The sequence below is a fragment of the Crocodylus siamensis genome, chromosome 5 (genome assembly GCF_052110815.1).
Source record: "Crocodylus siamensis isolate JL-2025a chromosome 5, ASM5211081v1, whole genome shotgun sequence".
Taxonomy (NCBI): domain Eukaryota; kingdom Metazoa; phylum Chordata; order Crocodylia; family Crocodylidae; genus Crocodylus; species Crocodylus siamensis.
Window position 1 is genome coordinate 173,444,747 of NC_143399.1, and position 27,880 is coordinate 173,472,626.

At 42.6% G+C, this 27,880-nt stretch overlaps 1 protein-coding gene across 18 annotated transcripts in view; it reads right to left on the reverse strand.

The window, feature by feature from the left end:
* The window catches only part of ADAM22 (ADAM metallopeptidase domain 22), a 228,739-nt gene that overhangs the window by 188,712 nt on the left and 12,147 nt on the right, over window positions 1-27,880 (reverse strand). For 16 of the 18 annotated variants that reach the window (XM_090047147.1, XM_090047165.1, XM_090047164.1 and 13 more), the window contains exon 3: window positions 20,613-20,689. The exons of the other annotated variants lie outside the window; for them this stretch is intronic. In XM_090047147.1, the coding sequence (XP_089903273.1) occupies window positions 20,613-20,689 (77 nt within the window). The remainder of the gene's footprint in view (window positions 1-20,612; window positions 20,690-27,880) is intronic. 18 annotated transcript variants of the gene reach the window in all.

A 27,880-nucleotide genomic window follows, 5' to 3' on the forward strand; every position in this document is an offset into this window, starting at 1 on the left:
GATTCTCCCTCCCCAGAAAAGGCTTCACAAATTTCCTCCAATATGTCATCAATGCTGACCTCACCATTCATCTGAGGGCAAAATGCAAAACAGAAATGCAGAGCTCTCTCAATTCCAATTGAAGGTGATTGGTTTATGGCAACTTAAAGGTACATAGCACCTTCCAGAACCATTTATGTTGCCTACTCTGCCTTTTCTGAAACAGCGACCCTTTATGAAATAAGATGGCTCGAGTGATCATTGATTTATACATGAGCATTACTGTCTTAAGATTATGAATTCTTCTCCCATACCTGGTATATTTTGCTTTCTATTTTGGCCAGTGCATCAAGGTAAAAACACAGATTTCTATCGACCATCTCCAGTGGTACCCAGGTCTTTTGCCTGAATAGTAGTAGTTATTTTAGAACTCATCAATGCATATGCATAATTCAACTGAATGAATCCCTTCCTTTATACTTCGCAACCTGAATTTAATTTGCCTCTGTGATGTTCTGTCATCTAGCTTTAGAAAGTCCCCTTGAACTTTCTGACACTCATAACTAACCAACAAAAGTCAGTTTTTGCCAGCTCATTGTTTACCTTTTATTCCAGATCATTATGTTAAACACCAACAATATTTGTCCAGGTCCTGAAGTGCACAGCTGCTAATCTTCTGTCATTTCAAAAAAGTCAGCAATTCATTCCTACATTTTGTTTGTCCTGTAGCCAGCTTTCGATCCGTGGTATTATTTTACTTCTTATGCCATGACTACTTAGTTTCTTAAAGACTTATTTTAAGACTAAATACATGTCAGCTGATTCTCCTTTTTCTACTCTTTGTTGATACATCTGTATACATCTGCAAAATATAGCAAATGTGCATGTCATAGGCCAATTTGCTTCTGTAAATGTCTATTGGCATTCCAAAAATAGAGATTTTGTGCACACAAATGTGTGTGCACTAATTTCTCAGAAACAGCTCTAGAGGACACTTGAAAATTTGGCCCATGGTGTCCATAAATGAAAATCGGGTATGGTTTGCAGCAATTTTGTCTATATTAATAAATAGAAACATACCGGATCATTACTACCAAACGTTTTACATTAAAATGTATTTAAAATAAAGCATTTTGAATTAAGCTCTTTTACATGAAAAGTTAAACAATAAAAGCCAGCATAACAGCAATGAATGTTTTTGATATTTAACTTATATTCTTGTGTAGTCACTTAAAGTGGACTTCACTGGATTCAATGGCAATTTATTCCAGCAGCCTTTTACTTTTATGTAAAAAGCTGTGAATGGTTTTAATCACTAACTGAAAAGTACGAGGCACAAAGTACAACTCCTCTGATTTTGGGTCCTTGCTTCAGAAATATGAGCTGTCAAAAGTGATGAGCACCCACACCTCTAAGGACCCATCCACATTCATGACTGTGTGTACTGTAGGAGTGTGAAGGTTCCTAACAGGGTTTCCCTTGAGACTCGCCTGCCATGACTTGGATGTTAAGAAGAAAAGAGGGTTTCAGTGATCTTACAGGGTTAGAAAGCACTCCCTTCACTCGGTGGTTAACTTAGAATAATGGGCTTTATTTCTTTACAAGAGACTAAATTGCCACCATGGTCCCGCTAATTACCTCATTAGTGATGAGAAGGAACTCCTATGCCCACAAGCTTTTCCAATTATTTTACAACTATTATTATTTTACAATTAGTTATCTTGCCCAGGAGACACGATCCCCACATTAAATGGCACTGTTTTTTTAAGAGCAACAACAGCCACTCCGTTGCTGCTTTTGGGCACCAGGGAAGTTTTCAGGTGCTCGGGGCTCAGAGGCCCTCCTCTTGCCCCCACTTTCTCAAAAACGGGAACCTTCTTCACTTGGGGCTCTCTTATCAGTCTATCTCCCGGAGACCTGGCTTTCCCCACTCACTGAAGACACCAGATTTTAGAGTAAGTTTCCTATCTTAATTCTAAACGTTGAGTCATTCCTGTCACGGTATTCCAGGGTCTCTCCAACCCCTGCATAGTCTCCCTGTCTTCCCAGTCCTTCGTGCCTTACTCTTCCTTGTCCTTTTTCTTCTTGTGCCCGAAGGTGAATACTGTATTCCCTATCATTGTTTTTATCTTCACCATGGTGCCTTAATCACCCTATCTTGGCCCCTTTGTGCAATTCCCTTAACCTGGCGGGGTCATAGTCAGGTCACTCTTGCCTGAAATTTGTCTTAGTAACAGGGCTCCTGTCTGAGTCCCTGTTACATGTACCACTTTAGTTATTCTGGTTAAAGCAACCAGTATAGAAAAACTAGCTAACATACACTCAACAACTAAAGGGGCTTTATCCATATATGATTATATCCATGCAAAAAGCTTTACTGAAGACACACCTTAAGTGTTCAATACCACCAGACTACCCTGGATTCTAAAACACCAACATTAGAAGCCACTCATGAAAATTTACAGAATAGATTCTGAGTGTTAGAAGAATCTAAGCAGCGGCTACTCTAGAAGAACAATTTCACAGACTGAGCACAAGAAATGGTGAAAGAACGTATTTTGAAGAGTAGGAGGAGATGAGCTTCAGGGATGACAAAGAATGCAGGAAAAAAGTCACAATGCCAAAGAAGTTCTAAGAGAGGAGCAGAAGATAGAGAGTGGTTGGGGGATGGAATACTAGAGGAACAGTTACCAGAGGAAAAAAGACAGCTGATCCACAGAGGAGAACTGTAAACTACAACACACAATTGTAGGAGGTATGAACAGGCCTTGCCATTGTGACACAACCGCATGTGGCTTTGATGATTACCCACAATGTTTTTGGAATTCCTTACTGTGACCAGTATATGTAAACAACAATCCATAGAAAAACTGTTGCATTCCATATACTCCTGTCAAGGGATTTGCGTAGAGGATATGGTGTCTAAATTCACTAACCACTTAAGGGGCTGAAATTTCATTTTTAAGGATAAGTCCATAAATAAAATGTTGCCTAGGCAATCCACATTTCAATATGATAGTTAAATCAAAAAGCAAGCCATTTTCTTAAGAAAACACATCCCACATGCTCAGAGTGTGCTTGCCACTGTAAAAACCAGTGGAACTTAAAAGAAACTCAGCATATTGCATGATTGGGTTTTTCACAGGGCGCGTCTGCACAAGACACTTTACTGCATAATAGAGCAAATTACTGCATAGTTAAGTGTGCACATGCAGAACCTCATTGTGCAGTAATTTGCTTTAATCAGCAGTAAGGTATGTGTAAACAGCTGACTGGGAGCAAATTTGCTTCTGGTCAGCCAGGCAGCAGGGGGTGGGAAATTGCTCCCTGTCCCCAGGAGCTACCTACTGCCAGGGTAGGCTCTTTCATCGGACCCTGGGCAGGGATGTCCCTCTGCCCCAGCAGCATGACTGAACAGGGAGAGTTCCCCACTTAGCCTGGGGCTAGCTGGGACCTGCCCCAGACCGGAACAGTTCCAAACCAGCCACAGTCTGCATGTGCAGCCTGGAGCTGGCTGGGGACTGTCCAATTTCGGTGCACATGTAGGTGCCTGCCCATGGTATGTTTACTCCAGAGCAAATTACTCTGCAGTAAATCCATCTAGCTGCATTTGCATGTGTAGATGTGCCCACAGGGGAAGAAATATGTCAGCCAATTGGATTGTTCCTTCTGGTTGAGCCTTTTTTTTTTTTAAAGGAGGCCATAAAAGTAATACAGGATTTATCTTTGTACATTTGAGATACAAGTACACTCACAAGTAACAAGAGTAATTCTGCGAAAACCAGTAAAAAATATTATAGGAGTAAAATGCCACAGTGTATTTCCAGTAATTAAATATTAAAGTTTAAAATGTTTATTTAGTTTTAACTTTAGCTACATTTCTGACAGAAATAATTTAGCACCTCAACAATACAATCACTTGATGCTGATGATTCCATATGCAACATCTGCTTCAATTACTGCACTGTAAACTAACAAATATTACTTCCAATGTTTGCAATTACCTAAAATCAGCAAAGCAAAAAATATAAGTTACTGTTATTGAAAACCAAAGTTTGACCTTTTCAGCAAACCATATTTTTGGTTTATTATTTAGTAAATTTCCCCCAGAAAGAGAGGATACACAGATATTATATACCCATATAAATGTTATTTTCTATTAGATATCACGGACCGTTTGGCTTTAAGTGGTATTTCCAAAGCATTAGACAAATTCTTATCCAGGTACTTAAAATTGTCTTAAAGGGACGGACTATAAACACAAAAAGAATATAGGAGTATAGGTTGTAGCCATGTTGGTCTAAGGACATAGGTAGACAAGGTTCTTTGGGTAAATCTGTAATCTTTTATTAGACCAACTCAAATAGTTGGAAAAATTATTCTTACCTCGCTTTCAGGTATAAATACCCTTTGTTGGGAAGCATCTGCGGTTGGTGCGTGCTCTTCCTGGATGGAATGAATAGTAAAAAGGCCAGAGGCTGGTATGCATGCAAGAAAGGCAGTCAATGAAGATGTAAATTGAGGATGTAAATCTTGCTCTTGTAGGTATGAAAGGTAGGCCTGAATGCCATCCTGTTGTGCAATATTGAGATATAAGCTGGTAATATAAACAGTGGTTAGGAGGGTGTTGTTGGAAAGGTGGTCTATGTTTTTAAGTTTTCACAGGAAGTCTGTAGTGTCTTGGACAAAACTCGCTCTTTGTGACGAGCGGTTTTAGGATTGATTCAATGAAACCTGATATTTCCTCAGTTAGGGTTCCATGGTTGGATATGACCCATCTGCCAGGGTTCCCTTATTTTGGGATTTTAGGGAGCATGTAAAAAGTCCCTGGGTTAGGTAGTGGGGTTAGGTAGTCTGTAGTTTTACTTCTAGTTCCGATGAAAATGATTTGATGGTATTTTTGAGTTTCAAGGTGAAAAGGGGATATAAAAAATCATGGACTAAATATAGACATTGGATTTATGACACATTATAACCTGCCTGACACCTAACTCCTCAGGTATCTCGCTACTATTTACCAAACTACATGCATTCCCCCTCCCCTCCTCCTTCTTCCTCTCCTTCTCCCCCTCCCCCCATCCAGTCTCTTACCCATTGACTGCTCAATTTACATCTTCACTGACTGCCTTTCTTGCATATATATCAGCCTCTGGCTTCTTTATTATTCATTCCATCCAGGAAGAGCAAACACCAACTGCAGATGCTTCCTCAGCCTGACAAAGGGTATTTAAACCTGAAAGCTTGCTAAGAATAATTTTTTCCAACTATTTGAATTGGTCTAATAAAAGATATCAGATTTACCCAAAGAACCTTGTCAACCAATACAGGATGTATTATAAAAGTGAATTAACTTGGTTTCTTTTTCAGTTCCAACAGTATTCTAAAGAAATGCTTTCAAATATCTATGTAGGTACCAGTGTAACTGCTGTACAATTATACATGAAACACAATGGTTCCAGTGAAATCAGCAATAAAACTTCTATTGGCTGAAATGAGACTAATAATCAAATCATCCTAAAGACATCAATTGCTCAAAAATGCAAGACCTAGGTTATTTCTTTAGAATCGCATTGTGTAAAAGGCTGGCACCAGTGCAGTCAATGGGTAAAATTCCCATCATCTTTAACAAAGCCAGGTTAACAAGCCTAGAATTTACTGGATTTGATCCTTGTCCCATAAAGATCAATCTAAGCATTTATATTCACACCATTATTCAATAGTAATTATTCAATAGTTTTATCAATTGCCTAAAAGAATATAAAATCATTACCGAAAATGTTTACAAATGAAACAAAGATGGTAACAGTATTATATAACAGAGCAGGAGTTCACTGATAAAGTGAGATCTGGATCACATGCTAAGTTAGGTGCAGAACAATAGTATGAATTAAATTATGGGCAAAGACAGAATTTTAAATCCAGGAACAAAGAATATGGGCCTCATTTCTGGCATGGGGGACTTCATCCCAAAAGGCATACCATAATGTTGGACAATCAGCTAACATGAACTTCTAGGGCAGGGCTGTGATAAAACAGGGTTTGATCCAATCCTTGCATGTATAAACAAATACATGAAAAAACAATAGGTAAATCATATTACTTCCATATTTGACTTTGGTGTAACCACTGATAGAATACTGTGCCTAATTTTGGTGTACACAAAAGACAGGTGGGATGCCGGTAAACTAGAGAGGGTTTATAAAATGTCACAGGAAGACTTCAGAGTTTGAAAAGGTTTGCCTTACAGCAAAATTCCCTAGGAGTTCAATCCATTTAGTTTAACAAACAAAAACATTAAACAATAATTGACCCTTGGACCTATTTGTCAACTGTTGTGAGAGACTTGGAATTACTTGGGGTTTTTTTAATCAATTGGATGTTTTTCTAAAAGATACAATCTAGTTTATAACTGAGTTAATGAAGGTAAATCCTGTGGTCTCTGCAGTTAGATTAGACTCCATGGCCACAGTGGCCTGGTTATGTCCTTTTAATTAGTGAAATGACCTATAAGTAAACTTCTGGATTCAGTCTCATGTCCCAAAAATATAATTAACACCAATCACCAAACTGATGCACAGCTGATATTTTTGGAAAGCTTTAAGAATAGAAATACAAAGTTTTAATTAGATATAAAACTAGTATTTGATACCACCGATTTACAAATATTATTGTATTCATTTGCCTTTACAGCATAAGGTGTGTTGAATTACTTTGTAAGGTGTCATTATGAAATGACGATTCAAATTATCCAGTGAGGGTTCTTACTGCAAGTAAACCTGCTTTGTACAGAAATCATAAAGTAGTAATTACAAAAAACAGGGTAAAATATTTAGTCCAATATCATACCTGAAGCCCCCATTTTCATTTATACTAAAACCTATTTATACCGTAATGTAAAGGTACCTTAAAGTAGAGGTGAATTAAATTTACACATACTTTCAAGCTTCCTTCATACCATTAGATTGACATAATTTACCTTATTATAAAGGTAAATTGCTGCTCAAGCACCATATTGTGGGGGCAGATTCTCAGCTCCTCTCCATCTGTGCAGTTATGAAGCTAGAGAATCTAACCCATAAAGATTTATGCAGGAAGTATAAACAAGAAAAGTGGATATAGCTTGAATCCCCACAACCTAGCGAGTCCCAGCTGCTTCATTTGGGACTAAGTGCAGACAAGGACACGTAACAGCAGCCTTACAAGGACTGGAACAGCTTCCACACAAATACAGGCGGTTTTATATTCAAATTTGTTGCATCATATCTCTCCTGAGCACAACTAAGCAATGCTGTAGGATCAGACCAATCAACAGCAGCCTAGATTTGTAGCCATGTAGTAGGGAATAGAATTTGACCCAACACTTGCATCAGAACAGTCTTCATGTCCTAGGTAAGGCATCCAGGCATGAACTATAGCACATCATTTCAAATAGTTTAATTCACCAGTACTGTAGGTGATGAGCTGAAACACAAGAATCAAGAGTGGGGATATGGGGCATGTTTATATGGCAAGCTTACCATGCTCAGCTGCAGCACCTTCAAGTCTGTCCCATAAACCGGAAGTAGTGCATTCACATCTACCAATACTTCATGAGGGCTAGTGAGGAACAGATCACTTAGTCTGCTCACCCCCTTGTGGAGATATTAGCCACCCTGCTTCTGGTTTAGGAGGCAGGCAGTCCGGCACACCTGGTGATGTGGCTGCCTGATATGGGAGGTTTACCAGGTAGACATAGCAATAGTATGAAGACTCACCTGTATGGAGCTAGCATAACTGTGGAGTGTCAGTGACTATATTCATTGGAATTGCATGAATGTAAATGTTTATAGCTAAGGACAAACCTAGAAATACACTTTCCATTTACATAACACATTTATATTCATATTGGAGATTATTTTCCAATACAAGTTACAAGCAGGTTTAGCAGCTTGTCTCCTCATGAAAAAGCTGGCATTTGCCTTTCAAACTGGCTTTCATTTTTTATTTGTTTGTTTTTTTGATGAAGCTTATGATCTGACATGAGATTGCAAAATCTTGTTGAAATATGTTCTGAATAAGAAATATTTCCAATAGAAATGAGGAAAACATGTATTCCTCCCATCAGAGATTACAAAAGCCATTTGGTAGTGTAGATGGGCATGCAGTTTTGGAAGCTCTACTAGCCTTCAAAATATATTAACAGCCATAATTAAAGTTACGCATGTAAGACACAAAATGTCTTTTAAGCAGGTATTTAGAGTAGGCTTTTATGACTTTGCATGCTTAATCCCCCTTCCCTCCCCCGCTTCACCTGAGGCACTGCCTGGGCCACCATCTGGCTGGAGCAAGGTGGGGAGGCAGAAAGGTGGCAGCCCCCCCATGAAGACCCCGGCTGGAGTCTTGTGGGCCATGGAGAAGGTTTAAACCACCCTCCCTCCTCTCCACCTGAGTCTGCTGGCCCACATCCCTACCCGCTCCACTCCAAGAAGGAAAAGTCTAGCAGGGACTGCTGCGCCCCTGCCAGGCAGACCAGGCCATGTCCCCAGCCCAGTTTCCCACCCCTACCCCCTTGTCAGCCAGCCCTCACTGCCCCAGCTAGAGAGCAGAGGAGCAGGGTCAGCCCTGCTCTGCTCGAGCAGACAACACAGCCCAGCTCACGGCTGCAAAGTATTCTGGGATGCTGGGGGACTGGTTTAACTTGAGCCAAGAAGGGGTCTGGGACAGAAGTTTCATAAACTGGTTTGGCCTATATCAGTTAAGTCTGATACTACGTTCAACCAGGTTTATCTTAAACCAGCTTTGGCCATTTTGAAACTGGTTTACGTGCACTGAACTTCTGTTCTGTTACATGTTTAAACCAGTGTCTGGTCACTTAAACCAGTTTATGTGTAGCTAATGTCCCTAGCCATAACGTTTAATGGCTGTCTGTAGATTTCTAGTAAAACAGTTTAATTTTAAACATACTATGCTACAAGACTATCATGTTTGAGAACATTTTTCTTGTTCCAGCTATCACTGCTGCCTATTATAGTATTAAGCGCACTCTACATATGCATATAAGGTAATTCTGTGACCCCCAAACACCATACCATCTAAGCTCACACGCACTTTTACTGTACTCAACCACACAATGTCCCTAAGTCCACACATGACAGGTAAGGAACTGAGACATGATTTGACCGAGGTCACACACGAAGTCTGTGATGGGGAAAGGTAAAGGCTGTGCCTATATCCCAACCATGTAACTGATCCAGGTTAGTTTCAGGGTAAAATTCTGCTCTGTTACACATATCCCTCTGATTTTAGTCACTGAGGCCCAGATCCCCTTTGATTTGATTAAAAACCCAAAGAACCCTGAAGTTCTGGACCTCTATGCAGATTTAAAGGAAGGTTGTAAAACTACACCATGTGATGCATGGAGTGAGTCCAGCAACGCAGAATCCTTTCTCTTCATGTATCCTGCACTACCTGCCAAAAAGTAATGAATCTCTTGCAGTCCTCATGTTTGTGAAAACAGAGAAATATGTGCGTTGATGCACCCCAGTATCACAAAGAGGAGGAAATGGCAGAGAGGAGACAGCTTCCTGTAAGCATGCTCACATACTACCTGCTCCTTTGGGAGTCCACCATGGCTTCGGAAGGTGCTCCTTGACACCTTAGTTCCTAGTTCTTCTTCCCCTACTTTACAAAACTCCCAATGCATTATTTTTGTGCATTTCTCTGAATATCTAAGGTGGAGTTTGAAAAATATTAATATTTTGCCCCCCCACACACTTTTTTTTGTAAACAAAAGAAAATAGTCCTTTTCCTTTTCTCAGCCTGCCACACATACATTCATCCTTGCTGCTAGAAGATTTACAGGAAACCCTAGCTATTTGCGGATTTGCGGTGCGCTCTGGTGATACGTTTACATTCAGTAAGCTTGCGAGTGGACTTAGTGCAGCCTTGGTAGATAGAATGTACAGTATTAATGAGTCCACTGTGTGATACATTAAGAAAAAACTCCGTCTCCATCTCCCCCACCGCACCCTGCTGTCGACAGTGCCACCGCCGGCTGCGGGAGCTCCCGGCTTACCGCCACTGGGCTCCTGCCTCCTCTGCCACGCTCCCACCACCACTAGCTCAGCTGTGCCCCCACACCCACTGGGGGCACACACCATTTACGGGTCTCCAGCCTGTTTATCCTAGCCTATTCACAGATCCCAGTATTCACGGATTTCCCCATTTGCAGGAATGTATCCCCTGCAAATGGTGAGGGTCTCCTGTACTTCATATACTTTCAACTTTCAATAACTATTCTTGCTACAGATAGTCCCATTTACTATAGAACAATCTGATAATTATATCCTACCAATTGAATAAAGTAATAAGCTTTCTTTGAACTATTCCATCCATGTGGGCACCATCCTCATCCACGTCGGCACCAATGACCAGCTTGGAGTGCTCCCAGCTGGGTCATGAAGCGCTACAGGGATTTGGGAGCAGGGCTAAAAGGTCCGGAGGCGCAGGTGGTGTTTTCTTCAATCCTCCCAGTCTTGGGCTACAGGCCGAGGAAAGAGAGAAAGATCCAGGTAGTTAACCAAAGACTGTGGTGCTGGTGTCATCGAGAAGGCTTTGGCTTCAGCCCACTCTTTGGTGAGAGAGGCAGCAAGCTGCTGGGAAGGGACAGCCTCCACCTCTCTCTGCTGGGGAGGAGGCTCTTCTTAACCAGACTGGCTGACCTTCTCCACCAGGCTTTAAACTAAACCCGCTGGGGGATAGGGGGACTACTGCCACCGCTGGCCCACTGAACAACCCTTGCAAAGCCAGCAGGCCAGGGTACATAAGGGAACCCACTCCTGTCTCAGCCCTGGAATGAACTGTAGGCAACACTACGGCCCCCAAGGGGACACTTGCATGCCTATACACAAATGCCAGGAGCTTGGGAAATAAACAGGAGGAACTTGTCCTCCTCCTAAATGCAAATAACTATGATGTCATAGGGATAACGGAAATCTGGCGGGACTCCACCCATGACTGGGCCACAGGTATAGATGGCTATACCCTGTACAGGAGGGATTGAGTGGACAAAAGGGGCAGAAGTGTAGCTCTCTATGTCAAGGAAAGCTACATATCCCTGCAAGCCGACATTGGCACCCATGGCGGATGACTTGAGACCCTCTGGGTAAAAATCCATGGGGCACAGGAGATGCTATGGTGGGTTTCTACTACAGACCCCCCACCCAGCATCAAGACCTTGATGAGGAGTGCCAGGGAATTGGCTGAGGCCACACGCTACCAGTGTATGGTTGTCATGGGAGACTTCAACTACCCAGACATCTCGTGGGAGGAGCACTCAGCCAAATCCAAGAGGTTGCAAAGCTTTTTCTTGGGCATGGATGACCTCTATCTGATGCAGGAAGTCTACAGGCCAATGAGAGGTAAAGTGCTGCTCTGGGGACGACCTAATCAGTGACCTATTGATAGAAGGGAAGCTCGGTGACAGTGACCACAAGCTGATCACCTTCACCATCTGCCGTAAAGCTGGCAAGTCAGTCAGTAACACAGAAGTCCTCAACTTCAGGAAAGCTGACTTTGACAAGTTTGGGAGGCTTGTCAGTGAGGCCCTAAAGGGCCACAACTCAAAGGAGAGGGGAGCTCAAGACAAGTGGTTGCTCCTCAAGGGAGTAATCCTGGATGCGCAAGCAAGGTATCCCATCTTGGAGGAAAGACGGCAAAAGGGCACAACAACCCCCTTGGCTCTCCAGGGAACTAAAGGACCTCCTGCATCTTAAGAGGAAGACCTACAAAGGATGGAAGACTGGAACCACCACCAAGGAGGAATACTCTGCTCCGGTCCAGACCTGCAGAGAGCAAACCAGGAAAGCCAAGGCTGCGACAGAACTCCAGCTAGCTACAAATATCAAGGACAAGAAAAAGTCCTTTTTCAGATATGTAGGGAGCCGGAGGAAAAGCAAGGGTAACATTGGACCCCTGCTAAACCAGATGAGACAACTGACGATCAATGCCCATGAAAAACCAAACTTACTAAATGGGAACTTTGCATCAGTTTTTCACGAGTCCCATGGGACGCCCCTGCCCGCTGTGGGTCAGGGAATCCTGGGTGAAGGAGATTCCTTACCCTCCATCAAAGCTGACCTCATGAATACCTTGAGATGCTGGATACCTTCAAGTCAGCCAGCCTTACACCCAAGGGTACTCAAGGAGCTGGCTAGCATCATAGCTCAGCCCCTGGCACAGATCTTTGAGAACTCCCGGCGTTCTGGTGAAGTGCCTGAAGATTGAAAGAAGGCCAACGTGGTGCCTATCTTCAAGAAAGGAAGGAAAGTACATCCGGCAAACTACAGGCCCATCAGCCTGACCTCTATTCTGGGGAATGTTTTGAAAAAGGTTATCAAAGAGACCATCCTTAACAGACTAGCTGACGGCAATATCCTAAGGGATACCCAGCATGGGTTTGTTGTGGGTAGGTTTTGCTTGACCAATCTCATCTCCTTTTACAACCAGGTGACCTATCACTTGGACAAGAGGGAAGAGATTGATGTTATATATCTTTACTTTAAAAAAGCCTTTGATCTGATATCCCATGATCACCTCTTGGCAAAACTTGCTAACTGTGGCCTCGACCACACCATGATCTGCTGACTGGGGAATTGGCTCCACAGTAGGACCCAGAGGGTGGTGGCTGACAAAAGTCAATCACTGTGGTGCGCTGTGACCAGTGGGGTCCCTCAAGGCTCTGTCCTAGGGCCTATACTTTTTAACATCTTCATCAATGATTTAGACATTGGTGTCAGAAGCAGACTAGCCAAGTTCGCCAACATTAAACTTTGGGGTAAAGCATCCACACCTGAGGACAGGAGGGTGATCCAGGCAGATCTTGACAGGCTCATGAAATGGCAGGATGAGAACCTGATGGTGTTTAACATCGAAAAATGCAAGGTTCTCCACCTTGGGAGGAAAAACCTGCAGCATGCTTATAGGCTCAGCAGTACTACACTGGTTAGCACTACAGATCAAAGGGACTTGGGGCTGATGATTGACCACAAGATGAACAAGAGCCTTCAATGTGATGCTGTGGCTAGTAAAGTGAGCAAAACGCTGGCTTGCATCCATAGATGCTTCTCAAGCAAATCCCAGGACGTCATTCTCCCCTTGTACTCGGCCTTGGTGAGGTTGCAGCTGAAGTACTGAGCCCAGTTTTGGGCTCCACAATTCAAAAAGGATGTGGAGAAGCTTGAGAGGGTGCAGAGGAGAGCTACACGCCTGATCAAAGGTCAGGAAAACAGACGTTATGATGAGAGGCTGAGAGCCATGGGACTCTTCAGCCTGGAAAAACACAGGCTCAAGGGCAGTCTTGTGACCACCTATAAGTTTATCAGGGGCATTCAGGATCTGGGGGAACATCTGTTCACCAGAGCGCCCCAAGGGATGACAAGATCGAACGGTCACAAACTCTGCCGCGACCGATTCAGGCTGGACATAAGGAAGAACTTCTTCACTGTCCGAGCCCCCAAGTTTTGGAATAGACTGCCGCTGGAGGTGGTTCAAGCACCCACTTTAAATGCCTTCAAGACACATTTGGATGTTAATCTTGCTGGGATCCTATGATCCCTGCTGATTTCCTGCCCTGGGGCAGGGGGCTGGATTCGATGATAGTTCAGGGTCCCTTCCAGCCCAAATGTCTATGAAATCTATGAAATGTTCTGTAACTATCAGAGCTACACAAACAGATGGACACACTATGGCCCAGTTCTCCTAAGGCAGATGTATGTTTCATAGAAATAAAAATATTTGAAAGAGACTTCAATATATATGTTGAATTTCCTAGTCAGTCTGTCCTATTTAATGCTATAAATACAAACTAAGATGAAAGTGTAAGCAGCCATGTGACATCATTTAAATTGAAATAGTCCGCATAAATTAAGAAATACCCATTTACTGAGTCACAGATGCTGTTGGAGCTTCACAGACTTCAAGTGGGAAAAAAAATTTAAAAAACAAGCACATTTGATTACTATGCAACTCATGCATTAGTCTGTAGTCATTGCCAGATTTGGATGTGTTGTGAAGCAGGGAAGCAAGCAGCCCTCTCATAGCAAATCTCAGAATTCACCATTAGCAGTGTTAGTGCTGAAGAATGCAATAATGGAGATGACCATGGAAAACGTAAATCCATTATACAAAGATGTGAATGCATTAAATATAATTGCATAAGCAGCAATGGTATCATAAAACACTGATGCTACTAATGCATTCCAAAACTTGGCCTGAGGGACTGAACCTTTCAAATACACAGACAGTTTGCCCTGAAAGCTTCTCTATAAATACTTTAGCCAGTTGAACAGAAAGGTTGAAACAGAAACCCTCCCTGTACTTTATTACAGCTTATTGCAGAGACACCATTAAAACATTTTTTTTTGTAATGAGAAAAGGTGCACAAATATTTAAAAACCCAACACTGCTCATGAAAAGGAATCTAAAAATTCTGCTTTTCATCACCCCAAAAAACAATTCATAAAATTCAATTTATTTCATGTGCACATTTATTAAAATAAGAACAAAAATTAATTTAAAACTGCTTCAGATCCATAACAAATGAGAATATATGCATAAACTATCATATTTAAACAAACTGACGCTTTATAAGAAAACACTTGAAAATTATTTTTGCTCCATCTGCCTGCCAACAGAACTAGCCAAAACATGCTCATCCAACGCCACTGATTTTAGCAGCCTCTGAGGTGTTGGTGCTAAATCCTGTTGGTTTTTTTTAATTGTGTGTCTATCCCTTCACATTGCAAAGATCACCTTCAAAATAGAAAGCAATCTATAAAGTTGAAAGTTGAACCAGTAATTGTTTATTCTAGAAATCAAAGGTTACTTATGAGACCTGCTAAAGCCAATCAAGGCTCTTTAGGGCTTTGTTACAGATAGCCATTGGCTTTGAAGTTTTTGAAAGATGGGATGGAATCCAGTCTGAATCTGTTTAGGAGAAGGAACCACAAAGTACTGCACAACCTCTTCCCTGCCACCTGCATCTAATCCATTTTCTCTTCTGAGCTACTAAAATAGCCTCGGGCTACTTCAAATGGGGTAACTCAATCACAGAAATCATAGGGAAGTAGGGTTAGTCTAACCACATGCCTGAGGCAGGATCATCCCTGTTGAAACTGTTCCATACAAATCCATAATCTAATCTCTTAGTAGGGATGCACTGATAAAGATTTTTTGGGCCAATACCTATGGCCAAGTATTAAAATGAGACATATTGGCCGATACCAATCCGATTACTGATATGCAAGCCCAGCAGCTTGGAGAGCAGCATCCAGCTGGTAAGTCTATTGGGGGAAAGGGAAGGGGTGAGGGGAGGGGGGGGTAGATCAAGGCCCCCATGCTGAGGAAGGGAGTAGGGCTGGGCAGGGGCCGGGGTATGTGCAGCCCCACTGGAGAAGGGTAGGCCACAGGACAGAGAGGCAAGCAGCTCATCTGTGGGGCACGGGGAGATGGGGAATGCAGCTCCCATTGCTCTGCACATCCCCAGGAGAGACATGGGGGGCAAATGCCACCCTGATCTGTGCCTGGGCCAAGGGCAGGATGCTGCTGTGGACTGAGGCCAGGGCTGCACTATTCCCAGCAGGGGCACTGGGCCAAGGCCGTGGCTGGGGTGGGGGGCAACAGTGCTGGGAAGGGGGCCTATGACAAATTTTGGAGTGACTGTAGCCCACCTTATGGCCTCTCTCTCCCAGCACCACCACCACCTGCCCCAAGCGCAGCCCTGGCCCAACACCCCCATTGAGAAAAGCCCAGCAGTGCCCCCAGCCCCGAGTGTGGAACAGCAGCCTGCCCCCACCACACGCACAGATCCAAGGGGCATGTGCCCCCCATGCCTCCCCCAGGGATGGGCACAGCAGCAGGAGCCTTCACACCCACCCCTGGCTCCCCTAGATGAGCCACTCATGGCTCTGTCCTGTGCCCCGCCCCAACCTGGCTGGGCAGCGCCTGCCCCTGCCCCAGCCCCACTTTTTCCCTCACTATGGGGGCCTCAATCTGTCCCCCCCATGCCACTTCCCTTTCCATCCACAGACTAACCGGCCAGATGCTGCTCTCCAAGCTGCCAGGCTCCACTCCTGGTCACGTGCATGCTGTGACTGCGCCCATTTGTGTAGCATTTATCGGCAACATTATTAGCCACATCAGCCAAAAAAGCTGACTGCCGATAATGTATATTTCCCTTTTATCAGTGCTGATATGATATGGGCCAATGTATCAATGTGCCTCTATCACTTAGTAAAACTACCCTTAGCCCTGACATAACACAAAACATAATACCTTAACCTGCCACAGGTAAAGCAGGAGGACCATAACAGGAAATGTCCTGTTGCTGCAAAAAGTTATTATTATATACTCACGAGATCCCAAGTAGAAAGCCTTGCCCTCTACTATAAAGGAAGGTAAAAAACTCAGACGAGCATGGACGTGCAGTATGTGGTGCTGCGGACCTGTCTGCAGCACCACATACTGCACATGCAGGTGTTCCCCATACTGCTACTTTGCAGCTGGGGGAGGGGTGGTTGCTCTTAACCCTGAGAGGTCCCAGGGTCAAAAAAAATCCACACCAAAAAAAAAAAAAAGCGGGGCTGTGTGGACTGCCCAAAACCAGCCAGGAGCCACACTCCACCCAGCCAGGAGCCACACTCCAGGTGCCAGCCAGGCTCCCAGCTGCAGGACCACCATGGCTGCAGCTCCCCAAGGTCCCCAGGGCTCCAGGTAAGACTGCTGGGGCCCGCACAGTTGCTGGCCCTGGCCTCCTCTACCCCACCCAGGGTAACCTGCCACATGCCAGAGCACGTGCAACATGGGCGTCCCCTGGAGACAAAAAGCAGCACAAGTTGTGCCACTGCTATTTGTCCCCAGGGAAACAAATGTCTACGTTCATCTGGATGCAGTCCCACAGTCTATATCAATCTGACTACGAGGTAAATTCCTTCCTGACCCAAAATATGGCTATCAGTCTGATCCCAAGCAGATGGTAAGACCATTTAGCTAGGAACCTCTGGCTTTGAGTCCCTACAGGAGCGCTGACACACTCCCCAGACTTGGCTGCAGCCAACACCCAACAGAGATACCAGCTCAGCTTCTGATTAGTGGCAAAAGATTTAAGGGTGACAAAAGGAAGAGGCGCCTATGCCCTTCCTAATGCCAAGATTTAATAATGGAATCTCCTCAGAGAGGAGTGAAGAGGCAACACAGAGGACTACAGAGATAGTCAATAATTTATTTCAAAACTGACTAGAAAATTATACTTCAAACAAAAATGTTTTGAGAGAAAATGCTTCTGACCCAAAATTCCTAACCAACTCTAGTTGTTCAATTCTGAATTTAAGCAACTCTTTCTCACTAGCAGCGTGCCATCTGTAATCAGCAACAAGACATATATTAACTCTAGACCTGTTCCATATTATTAAAAGTGACTATTTACTAATTTACCATAATTAAAAGTGGAAAATAATGTTACCCTGGCTACTTATACTGCCTAAGTTCACCTTTTGCTCACTTTCAGATGTTACACTTAAATATTCAAAACTTCTTTTAAGAGTTCAGTCCTCAATCTGGTATAAATCATTGACTTCAAATAGGCCAATTTACACTAATTAAGAGTGACATAACTGAGGGAAGAGGGAGAATAGGGGCAACTACTCTGGGCGCTGATTCGGAGGGCAGGAGCAGAGGGTGAAAAAAAAGCAGCTGCTCGTGACAGCCATGTGTTTTTGAATGCAAACAGAAAATCGCTGCTTCCATTTTGTCCTGAGCACCTAGCCGCAACCTTACATTATTGCTAATTAAATGTCTGAACCTTTACTCCAAGTCAATGATACTCAACTTCTGGCCTGGGGGCTGGATCTGACCTATGATGCTATGTCATCCAGCCCATGAGGCTCCCCATGGGTCTGGAAATCTGGCAACAGGGGAGTGGCAGCAGCTGCCAGCACTCCCCCCACTTCCAAATTTCCAGACCCATGGGGAGCTTCACAGTCCAGATGACACAGTCCCACACACCAGATCAGGCCAGCTCATGGTTGCTCTTTGGCCAGATCCAGCAAAGAGGGTCAAGCCAGTGTTCAGGGTCATGCCATGACAGGATCCAGCAGGTCAGATCATACCCACGGACTGACCCCATATACCACCACCCCATGCTGGATAAGGCCTGCGGACCAACCCCACATGGAAGATCAGGACCACAAACCAGTCCAGCACGATCCATCTAGTCCACAGGGCCAGAGAAATTGAGCACCATTACTTATAGATCATCCCAAAATACATTCCTTTATATATACTGTAAATTTTTGCTTTGTATATTACAACAGGAAAAGTAAAAGTAATTTCCATCTTAAATTGGCTTTGCTAGACAAAGCTTCTTATTTTAAAGTCTGGATATTAAGAATTAAATATCGTATTTAATTGATAAGCAGGAATCTGCATTTTCTGTTTGCTGCAAAAAAATGTGGAAAAACACAGATTTTCAACTTTGAAGGAGAAAACCCTGAGAAGCCATGGGTTTCCCTTTGCAGGCTTGCAGAGTTCCAGCCTCCAAGGGGTTGCTTAGGGCTGGAGGGAGTGGGATGCAGCAGGCACCATGTGCACATGCACATGGCAGCCAGGCAGTGTGGCAGAAACCAGCTACTTCCAGGTAAGTCTATGGAGGCAGGGAGGAGGGACAGAGGCACAGGCGATGCAGTGGGGGCACCCCCTGATTTCTGTGCCTGGGATACAGGGCACAGGGCTGCAGTCAGCTCTGGACAGTAGCTGCCTCTGCAGCCCAGCAGGTGGGACCTGGTGCAGGAGGGAGCACCATGCTGCCATGGCCGCAAAAGTGAGGTGCCCTCTGCCTGCCTGACAGTAGTGTGGAGCACAACTCTGCACCGCAGCTGCAGCCACAACCACAACTACTGCCACACCTCACCTTGGTGGCCATGGCAATACAGCACTCCCACCCACACTAGGTCCCACCTGCTGGGCTGTGGAGGTGGCTCTTGTATGGAGCTGCTCTGGTCAGGCTGCAGCCCTGCACTCCATGCCCCGCTGTGGGTGCAGAAATCTGGGGGGGTACATGTCCTGCTGCCCCTCAATGGGTCACCTGTACCCACACACCCCCTTACCCAAACACCTACCCCCTTCCTTACACACTGGGAGCCTGGGGGCAATGGGTCAGGAGTGAGGGGCATTGGCAGGACTGGGGGGAGGCTGTGGCTTGGGAGTGAGGGGCATTGGCAGGACTGGGGGGAGCCTGTGGCTTGGCAATGAGGGGCCAGGGACAGGCAATGAACGCTAGGGGCAGGGCATCAGTATATCAGGGCTGCTCAGTGCCACAAAGCAGTTGGGGTTGGGAGGGGAGGGGAGGGGAAGACAGCCACAGCTGGACTCGCATCCTGGTGAGCAAAGGGAGACTCTGATTTTCTATGATAAAAAACCAAAATCAAATGCTAAACTATATAGGTATTTAGAATTTATTTTATTATAATGATTGAAGTACTGTTAAGCTTCCACACTGCTTTAAAATTGTAAATATATCAATAAAACACTGTGTTCTACTGATACCTATATATATAGTGGCATTTCATATTAAACACAGAAAAACATGGATTTTGAGTTTTTTAATCAGAGAACTTGGGAATTTTTTTAATCACAGAATTTGGGATTTTTAAACAGAGAAAACCAGAATCCCAGTCGATAAGTTTATCACTGTTACTGAATACCGATAAGCTTGTAAATGAAATATGAGATGATATATTAATTTAATATATAAGGCTAAAATGCATTATATTTGAGGTCTTACAATGACTCTCTGTTCTCAAACATAAATTTATTCACAGAAACTTCACTCTCAACCAGTCACCTTATTCTTTTTTGATAGCTAGCTGTAAATGTAATTAGTGGATCACTAATACAATATATGGGGGAATTAAAAAACGTACAGCTACCAATTTTCAGTAGCTCCTTGTTTTTACATTCAGTGGGGCTCCACATGGGCACAGCAATTTGCCTGCACACTATGATTTGCAGGATTGCAGCCTAAAAAAACATAGCTCTTGCAAACTGTAATTAACACTAAGATTCTTAGTGAGTAGCAATATTGGAAAATATCCAACTATACAGAGAGATATGACCAAACAAGAAAAAATGCACTACAGTATAACCTCATAAATCCGAGATTGCTCGGGACCAAGCAGTTGCCAGAAATTTGAAAACGATGGATTTTTTAAACCAGCACGGCAGCCGGTTGTAGAGCATGGGGGGCAAATGGTAGCAGAGGCTGGTCCCAGAGCAGTGGCCACACACAGAGTGGCGGTGCAGGTTGGCAAATGGCAGTGGCAGCCGCCGTGTGCAAGCTTCCCCCTCCACATCTGGGAGGCCGGAGGCAATGGTGGGGTGGTGGCCAGTCCCGGAACAGCAGGGGGAAGTGCCAGATTTTTGATAATTCCGGATTCTTGGTATATGGCTTTATGAGGTTACACTGTATTTCAAAATACAAAATACACAGAATACAGTCATACACATGGAAATTGTGTGCATGATATGATAGTGCTTGGGGACCCCTGTGAGGATTGGCATCACATTGTATAAATATAGGAAGAGAGATGGACAATACTTACTGGTTTAGCGTTACATCGAGAATGAACGATAACCCAAAAGCATCAAGCTGGAAGCTGGCTCGAGCAACGTGAGTGGACTGCAATATCAAAAAGGTTAGAACAAATTAGTGTTTAGGTCCAAACTGTACCATATACATTGTTAAACATAATAAAGCCAGAAATAAATATATTTGCTAAATATCGAAGTACCATTAGCCAATCAGAATTCTTATTGAAATGGCATAACAGTGTCAAATTGTACTGAGCAAATGTATTTTTTCCTTAGGCTACTATTCTTATTGTAACATCTGTTTTTATTGAAGTAGGATAACCAAAAACAAATAAAAAGAGAATAAGTGCTTTCATAATAATCTTAACTTTACAAGCCATTCTCAGAATTAGCTTCTCCAGAGAGGAATTCTCTTTGAATGGTAACCAACTGGGGTTCTACCTCTTGTATATCATCTCCACATTGAACCACAGGACCTGTAGTCCACAGTTCCTTTCTTTGGAATTCACATTCTGGGCAAGAATGTAAAACACAAGGCGGCTTTCCCTGGCTAACTGTCTAATTTACCTCTGGATCTGAGTCTGGAGGCAGGACTTCTGGAAAACAGTATTATCTACCAATATGAAACACTCTTTTGGTTGGACTGTTGTGTTATGTTCTGTCCTCAGAGATACTGAATATTCTAAAATCCCACTGACATACAAAATTAACTGACCCTTTAGATCCTTGGAATATTCTCTATACTAAGTGTCTATATAAGGTCAAAAGAATTCTTGAATAAATTGTGGAGCCATGCGATAAGCTGCACATATCACAAACTGTTGGCTGTCTTGCTAACATCCTATGCAACAACCCGTCTCTACCAGAGCCACTTACAACACTACAAAGCCCTGAGAAGCTCCAAAGGTTGCCATTAAAAAGGAAAAAAGAAACAGGAAGAAAAAAGAGAAATAAAGAAAACAAATAATTTTCTTTCCATTCTTTCTGGTTAAATATATCCATCTTCCATTAAACCAAGACTATACCCATTCAATCCTCCACCAAAAATAAGTGAAAAGTCCAATTTTTTGCAGACTTCTTGGCTGGAATTGGGACCTTTATTCCACAAAAAAGGGAAATTCCTAGATTTTGGAGAGAACACGGCAATTTTTCCTAGCCCTGAAAAGCCTCAAAACTGATTTTTTTCATGGAATTGCTACTTAGTCAATTTTGGATGAGTTTTATTTTTTCTTAGCATTGTGAACAAATGCAATCAAATACCAGATTTAGTACTTAAATATACATCCAGTCCCTTAAAACATACAAAAGAAAATTTATCATCTTCCACAAACATTGCCCCCTTAACCCAAATCAATGTCCACAGGAGTCATGTTCTTTTCTTTGCTTTCTTTCAATTTCTGACAGTTCTTTTGTTTCCATCAATGTCAGTCTTTTTCTATATAATTATTTACCTCTTTTTTCCCTAGAAATCTAAAAAACACAAATCTTGCTATCTTATATTTGGATGAGTTTTAAATTTAAATAGTTATAACTTTTCTCTCCCTTTGAACCTTCCATACCAGTGGTGCTCAACCTATGGCCCATAGACTAGATTTGGGCCCTAAAGTGAATGAATCTGGCCTGAAGATCAGTGGGGATCATAGGTAAGCAACTCTATCTGACCTGGCCCATTCCCTCTCTTGTGCTAGGAAACTGGTAACCTCTACAGGCCTCCCTGCTCCCCACGCCCCCACCCCTACTTCCCTCTGGCCAGGGGCAGACCCAGAAGAATTGTAGCCATGTGGTTACCCCTGCCCCTTCACCTGTGTAGTATGTGTGCAGTGAGCTCTCTCAGTTCCTGCCACAGGTCCATATATGCCATGGCCTCTCTGAGCTTACCAGCTGCTCAGCACAGGCTCTGGCCAGAGCCCTTGATTTTACACAACTCCTGAGAATCCTGGTATGAGCACCACCACCACTTTTTCCCTTTTTTCCCCTGATCCTGAATTCTTATGGGGGTGAGGTGGAGGGGGAAAATAGCAATAACATTCACCCCTAGGCTCCACAGCCACTTTTTTTTTTTTTTTTTTAATTTCCTGTCTTGGACCAAATCACCCAGATCAGCTCTAAATGCTATCGACTGAGCAAGCTCAGTTGTTCAAGTCTGCGTGGTGCTACCACCAGCAAGTGTCGTTCCTCCCAGACTCTTCAGCCTGTGGCTTCAGATACTCCCAAATCCATGGCAGACATCCTACGTGCAAGCCTAGAGGTCTGGGAGTTCAGATGCCCCCTTCTCTCAGTTGCCCCTAGTCAAAAGGTTTAAGGAGCAATCTACAGCAAAAGCCCAAGAGCAATCCCACATCATAATAAGTTGTGTAGCCGAGATCCTCGCATTTGGAGGCATTTGTAGACTCTCACCTAGCCATGTGAAAGCAGGGCCTCTGACAATAGCCTGTTCCAGTCAGGTGGTTATCTAAGAAAGATCACCTCTGGTAGAAACCATGCTGGCGAGCTCAGAGAGCACAGCCAGAGGGTGCGGCTATTCCCTCCTCTCCCCAGTCCTGGATTGGTCCAAGCTTACAGCAAGCACTGCTTCACAAAGGTACACTCTTATTCTCTTTCTCTCCTCTCTGACATTGGTGGGAGGTAAAGGGAGATGGCTGTCAAAGGGGAGTGCAACTTGGTCACAATTACCCCTCCCACCACTCTAAAAAGACTGAGCTCTCCAATTTTTACTGTTAAATTCAAAGTAGCTCAGTCACCTGCATCAGATATGCTCTAAATTATGGCCAACTGCCCCTTGTTCCTGTTAGATATGGATGTCTCAGCTACACACCCTTTCTCTCAGAACTAACCCTCACATGCCCAGGGCCAATTGCTAGGATGTTGCGATCTAGGAACACACGTCATAACTGTGCCACCCAGTGATCACACTGTACAGCTGGAATCCTGACAGAGTCGGTCACGTAATCCAGTTCTGTAGCTACTGTGTGCCACTAGGGCAGCACGCAGCAGTTTGAGCCAGCTGGAGAACTGGGCCCAAAAAAACCTTATTTTTTTAAAAAATGGCAATTAAGATATTAGGACATTTATCCTAAAAATCCATTCTGCAAGATCCATTGATATATCACTTCCACAAAAATGCCTATGAGGATATCACCAAAACAGAAGTGTTCACAGAATTTTATTGAGTGTAGAAAGCAGCTGGAAGGTTGTTTGGTAAGAAAAAGGCTGTTCAGTAAACTTCTGATACAAAGTGTAAAGGAAAGTAATAATGAACATTGTTAACTATCCCAAACAAAATTTAAGTCATAAATTTAAGTCATAAGCACACATTTTAAAAACAGTGATTTTCAGTGTTGAGAAAATAGAACGTCTTGCTGAATCTAGTGGAAGCATTAGAGAAAGCTCAGGTTGCGTCTCCTCTTTTAGATGCCTAAATACTAGCCATAGAATTTCACTAAGTGAAACATGTATCTTCTCGATGAGCTTCTATTTCAGACACTTCAAAGTAACAGGGGAATTACCTCATTCGTAGCTAAGTTCTAGTGGTTCATTTCCTCGTTAAAAATGTCCTGTACATCCAAATTCTCTTCCCCCACTCCCAATTTTGCAAATTTAGCTATTTAAGAAAATACAGTGTTACAATTTTATTAGACAATTAATACCAGAAATTGTAACTCTAATACTTTAAGATTATGGTGTTCTCAGGATATTAAAATTATTCTTGAAGCCTCTACTCCCTCTGCCTGCAGCAAAGCTTGTTCAAAATCTTAGTTTTGCTGTGAAATAACACTAAAATGGTGGTATCATTTTAAGTAACACTCAAGACCCTTGAATACGGAGAATATGGGAGCAAAGTTAATTTACTTAGGGTTTCCAGTGATGCCCATGCAGCACCCTTCCCTCCCACTCCCCAGTTTGTATTTCACTTTCAATCCAACCTTCTACCATTTACATGTGCAGTTCCCAGGACAAAACGTAGGAGGGTTGAGAGATGTCCAGATCTGGGATGATCTTCACTGAAACTGCCAGTAAAGCATGGAGTCTATCAAGACTATCTTTCCACAAATAAACATGTTGGTCTTTGTTTCTCAGCTCTAAGGCAGCAAGCGGTGTGTGCTCCTTATCTGAGTTCCTAATTCTTTCTTCTCCAGTTAGATTTGCCACTTCCTTTTTACAGCTTCTCGATGAAAATAATACAGTGGTTTAACAACTTCCTATTTAATCAACAAATACAGACACTTTCTTCTCAATCATTTTTGTTTATCCATTAGCAAATACCAATTTGTTGAGTAAACCTCTCACTTCAGCAAATTAGCCAGGCTTTCTGAGCTTGCTTACACACTAGCACCTCGCTACTGCACAAAAAAATGTATGCAGAAATAGCCATTAGCTGTACTGTATATTAATACATTTATTGAATGCAGTGAGCATTCTGGAGCATGGTATTTCATGCCCTTAACAATAAGCTAATTTACATACTATTTATGATCTGTCTACATAACATAACTGATAAATCCAAATATGTAATCAGCAATGACAGCAGCCATTGCTTAGATAATAATGAGAGTGCAGGTCTAAGAGGCATAAGGTTCTTGACTATTAAACATATTGATCTTGTCTGAAAAATTTCCTCCCCAAATATATACTAGTGATGTACAATTATTATGCTAATGGATACTGCAGGTGACCCTAGACCTCCATTATTCCCCCAAAAAACTATTAAAAGGGAATTAAGTGTGTGAGTACATATCAATAATTTATGGTAGCACATATTAAACAGAAGTAGTTATCAAAAATGTTATAAACCCAGGAAACTCACCCTGAAGTTTAAACTTAAAAATAGAAAGGCAAAATTACCGCAACCAAACAACTTGAGACCTTCCCTGATACAGAACTCCAAAACTTCAAGTATTGCTGAATAGCACTGTACATGGGCTACTGCTGAATAATTTATTTTTAGAAGTAATGGGTATATCCTCACCACTTGCTTCATTACATAAAGATCCTACTTTACTAGACAATTTAACTCTATCTTGTCTTGATGCCAGGAGGAGAAGAGCATTGTGTAAAAAAATAAATAAAATCTATTAAAGCATTACAGCATAATTGTAAGAAACAAGGGAGTTTCTTTAGTGATATAATTTATTTGACCAACTGCATAGTTGACAGAGTTGTTAGACAAGCTTTGTGATCTTCCTCTGATGGTGCGTTGTGCCCAAAGGCCTAACGTATCCCCAATTATACAGTTGGTCCAATAAAAAATATTACCAACAAAATCCCTTGCTTCTCTCATTTCCTACACAGTCACAGCTATAACAAACAAAATTGTAAGCTTGTTTGTGGTTGTTACTAGAGTCCAGTGTTAAAGTTCCTGCTGCAAGAGATCCTGTCAGTAATAAATAGGAAAACATGGTGATTAAATCCAATATACACACACAGGTGCTCAAACAGTCATGCACAGAACTGCAGTGAGTTTTAATTAAATGGGATGCTTGAAGACTGTTTTGGTGAATATTGAAAAGTCCCTCTGAAGTCCTTCCTCAGGCCCTCAGCCTGCACCATGTCAACCTGTAGCGGGGGGCAGACAGGGAGAGGCACAAAGCAGAAGCAGTAGAAGGGAGAGGGAGCCCGAAAACTCTGGTGGCAGCACCAGGAGTGATAGGGAGAACAGCACTTGGACAGGGAGTCCAAGAGCCAGAGGTTAACCCCTGGGGGGCTGGATGTGGCCAACAGGTTACCAGTTGGATAAACCTGTCTTAAACAATTTTTAATTACTAAACAAACATACTTGTAAATGCTCAGAAGATTCACTTTGAATTCAAAAGGCAAGTTTTTTAACTTTATGAAAGGCATCATTCAATTTTGCGTATGTGACAAAAAATCTTTGCTTGAAGTGCAAAACAGCGCTTGCTCCAAAATTTCTCCAAAGCCTTCATAATACCAGCGGATGCTTTCCTACTTCTCCTAGGTTATCAACAGTCAGGACTTTCCATTGACTTTAAAAAAGAAAAAAGTTTGAGGGGCATAAAAAGTCTCATCCTATTTTGATCATGATTTGATAAAAAAAACCAACTGTTAATCATGAAAAAAAAATTAAAATTGAGGTTTTCAGTCTTGTTTTTAAAAGTTCAAAAAAGTTCTTTAGCTCAAACACATTGACCAGCTCTTAACTGCAGAGATGCACAGGAAATATATTTCAGCCCAGCTGATGAATATTCATAGACTTAAACACAGGATTCAGGATGGAGTCTTACCTCTAACAGACAGGAAAGGAAGAGATTTCCCTTAAAGGGTTGATAGTTTAGGAGACAGAGTTTGTTGTGATAAAAAAATGAAGTATGGTATATCTTCCCCAATTATCAATGAGCAGAACTGATATGAACGTTTTTCTCTGTACTTCAACTAACTATTAGGCTAAAAATTATCCTAAATATCTCAGCAAGGTGCATAAAAATAAAAATTTGCCTTTACAATATTTGTAAATACTGAATTTACAATCTAATTATTTTAACAACCTAGACGTTAATAGACTAGAGAAGGTGGAAAACAGAAAATGAATTCAAGGATTACACATATATGACAACAAAAGAAAAATGGAATGTAATCAACATACTTTTTATGCCAAATAATTCAACCAGAAGTAACTGGAAATACACCTGCAAAGACTCTTCTCAACCACTCACTGAAGCAAGAAAATCAATTATATCATCAGTTTTCAAGCCAATATTTCTTTTGAGAGAACCTAAACATTTTTAATAGCCATAGAGTTAATGCACAGATAATTGACAACTGAATTATAAAAAAAAAAGTTCCATAGGCAGAGGAAAGGAGGGCTCTATAAAACACATGAACAAGAGTCATTATGCAAATATAATACGAAAAGAATTTTGTTCCAAAATCAAGAGTGATCTAGAACTCCTGGAACCATAGTGTCAACACCTGGCATGTAATTAAATGCAATTGCACCTGGCCCTTCACCCCCAAAAGCTCTGGTCTCTGTCTCTTCTCAGCAGCCTGGACTCAGTATTGACTACAATCAAACTATTTGACACCTAAAATCATAGATTCATAGATTGTTAGGAGCTAGAAGGGACCTTGCAAGAAAAGAGTCCACCCCCACCCCGCACTAGGCAGGAAAGACAGCTGGGGCCAGGTGACCCCAGCAAGGTGGCCATCCAATCTCCTCTTGAAGTCCTCCAGGGTAGGTGATTGCACCACCTCTGGAAGGAGTCTATTCCACAGTCTGGATAGATACCCTGACCGTGAAAAAGTTTTTCCTAGTATTAACTATCTT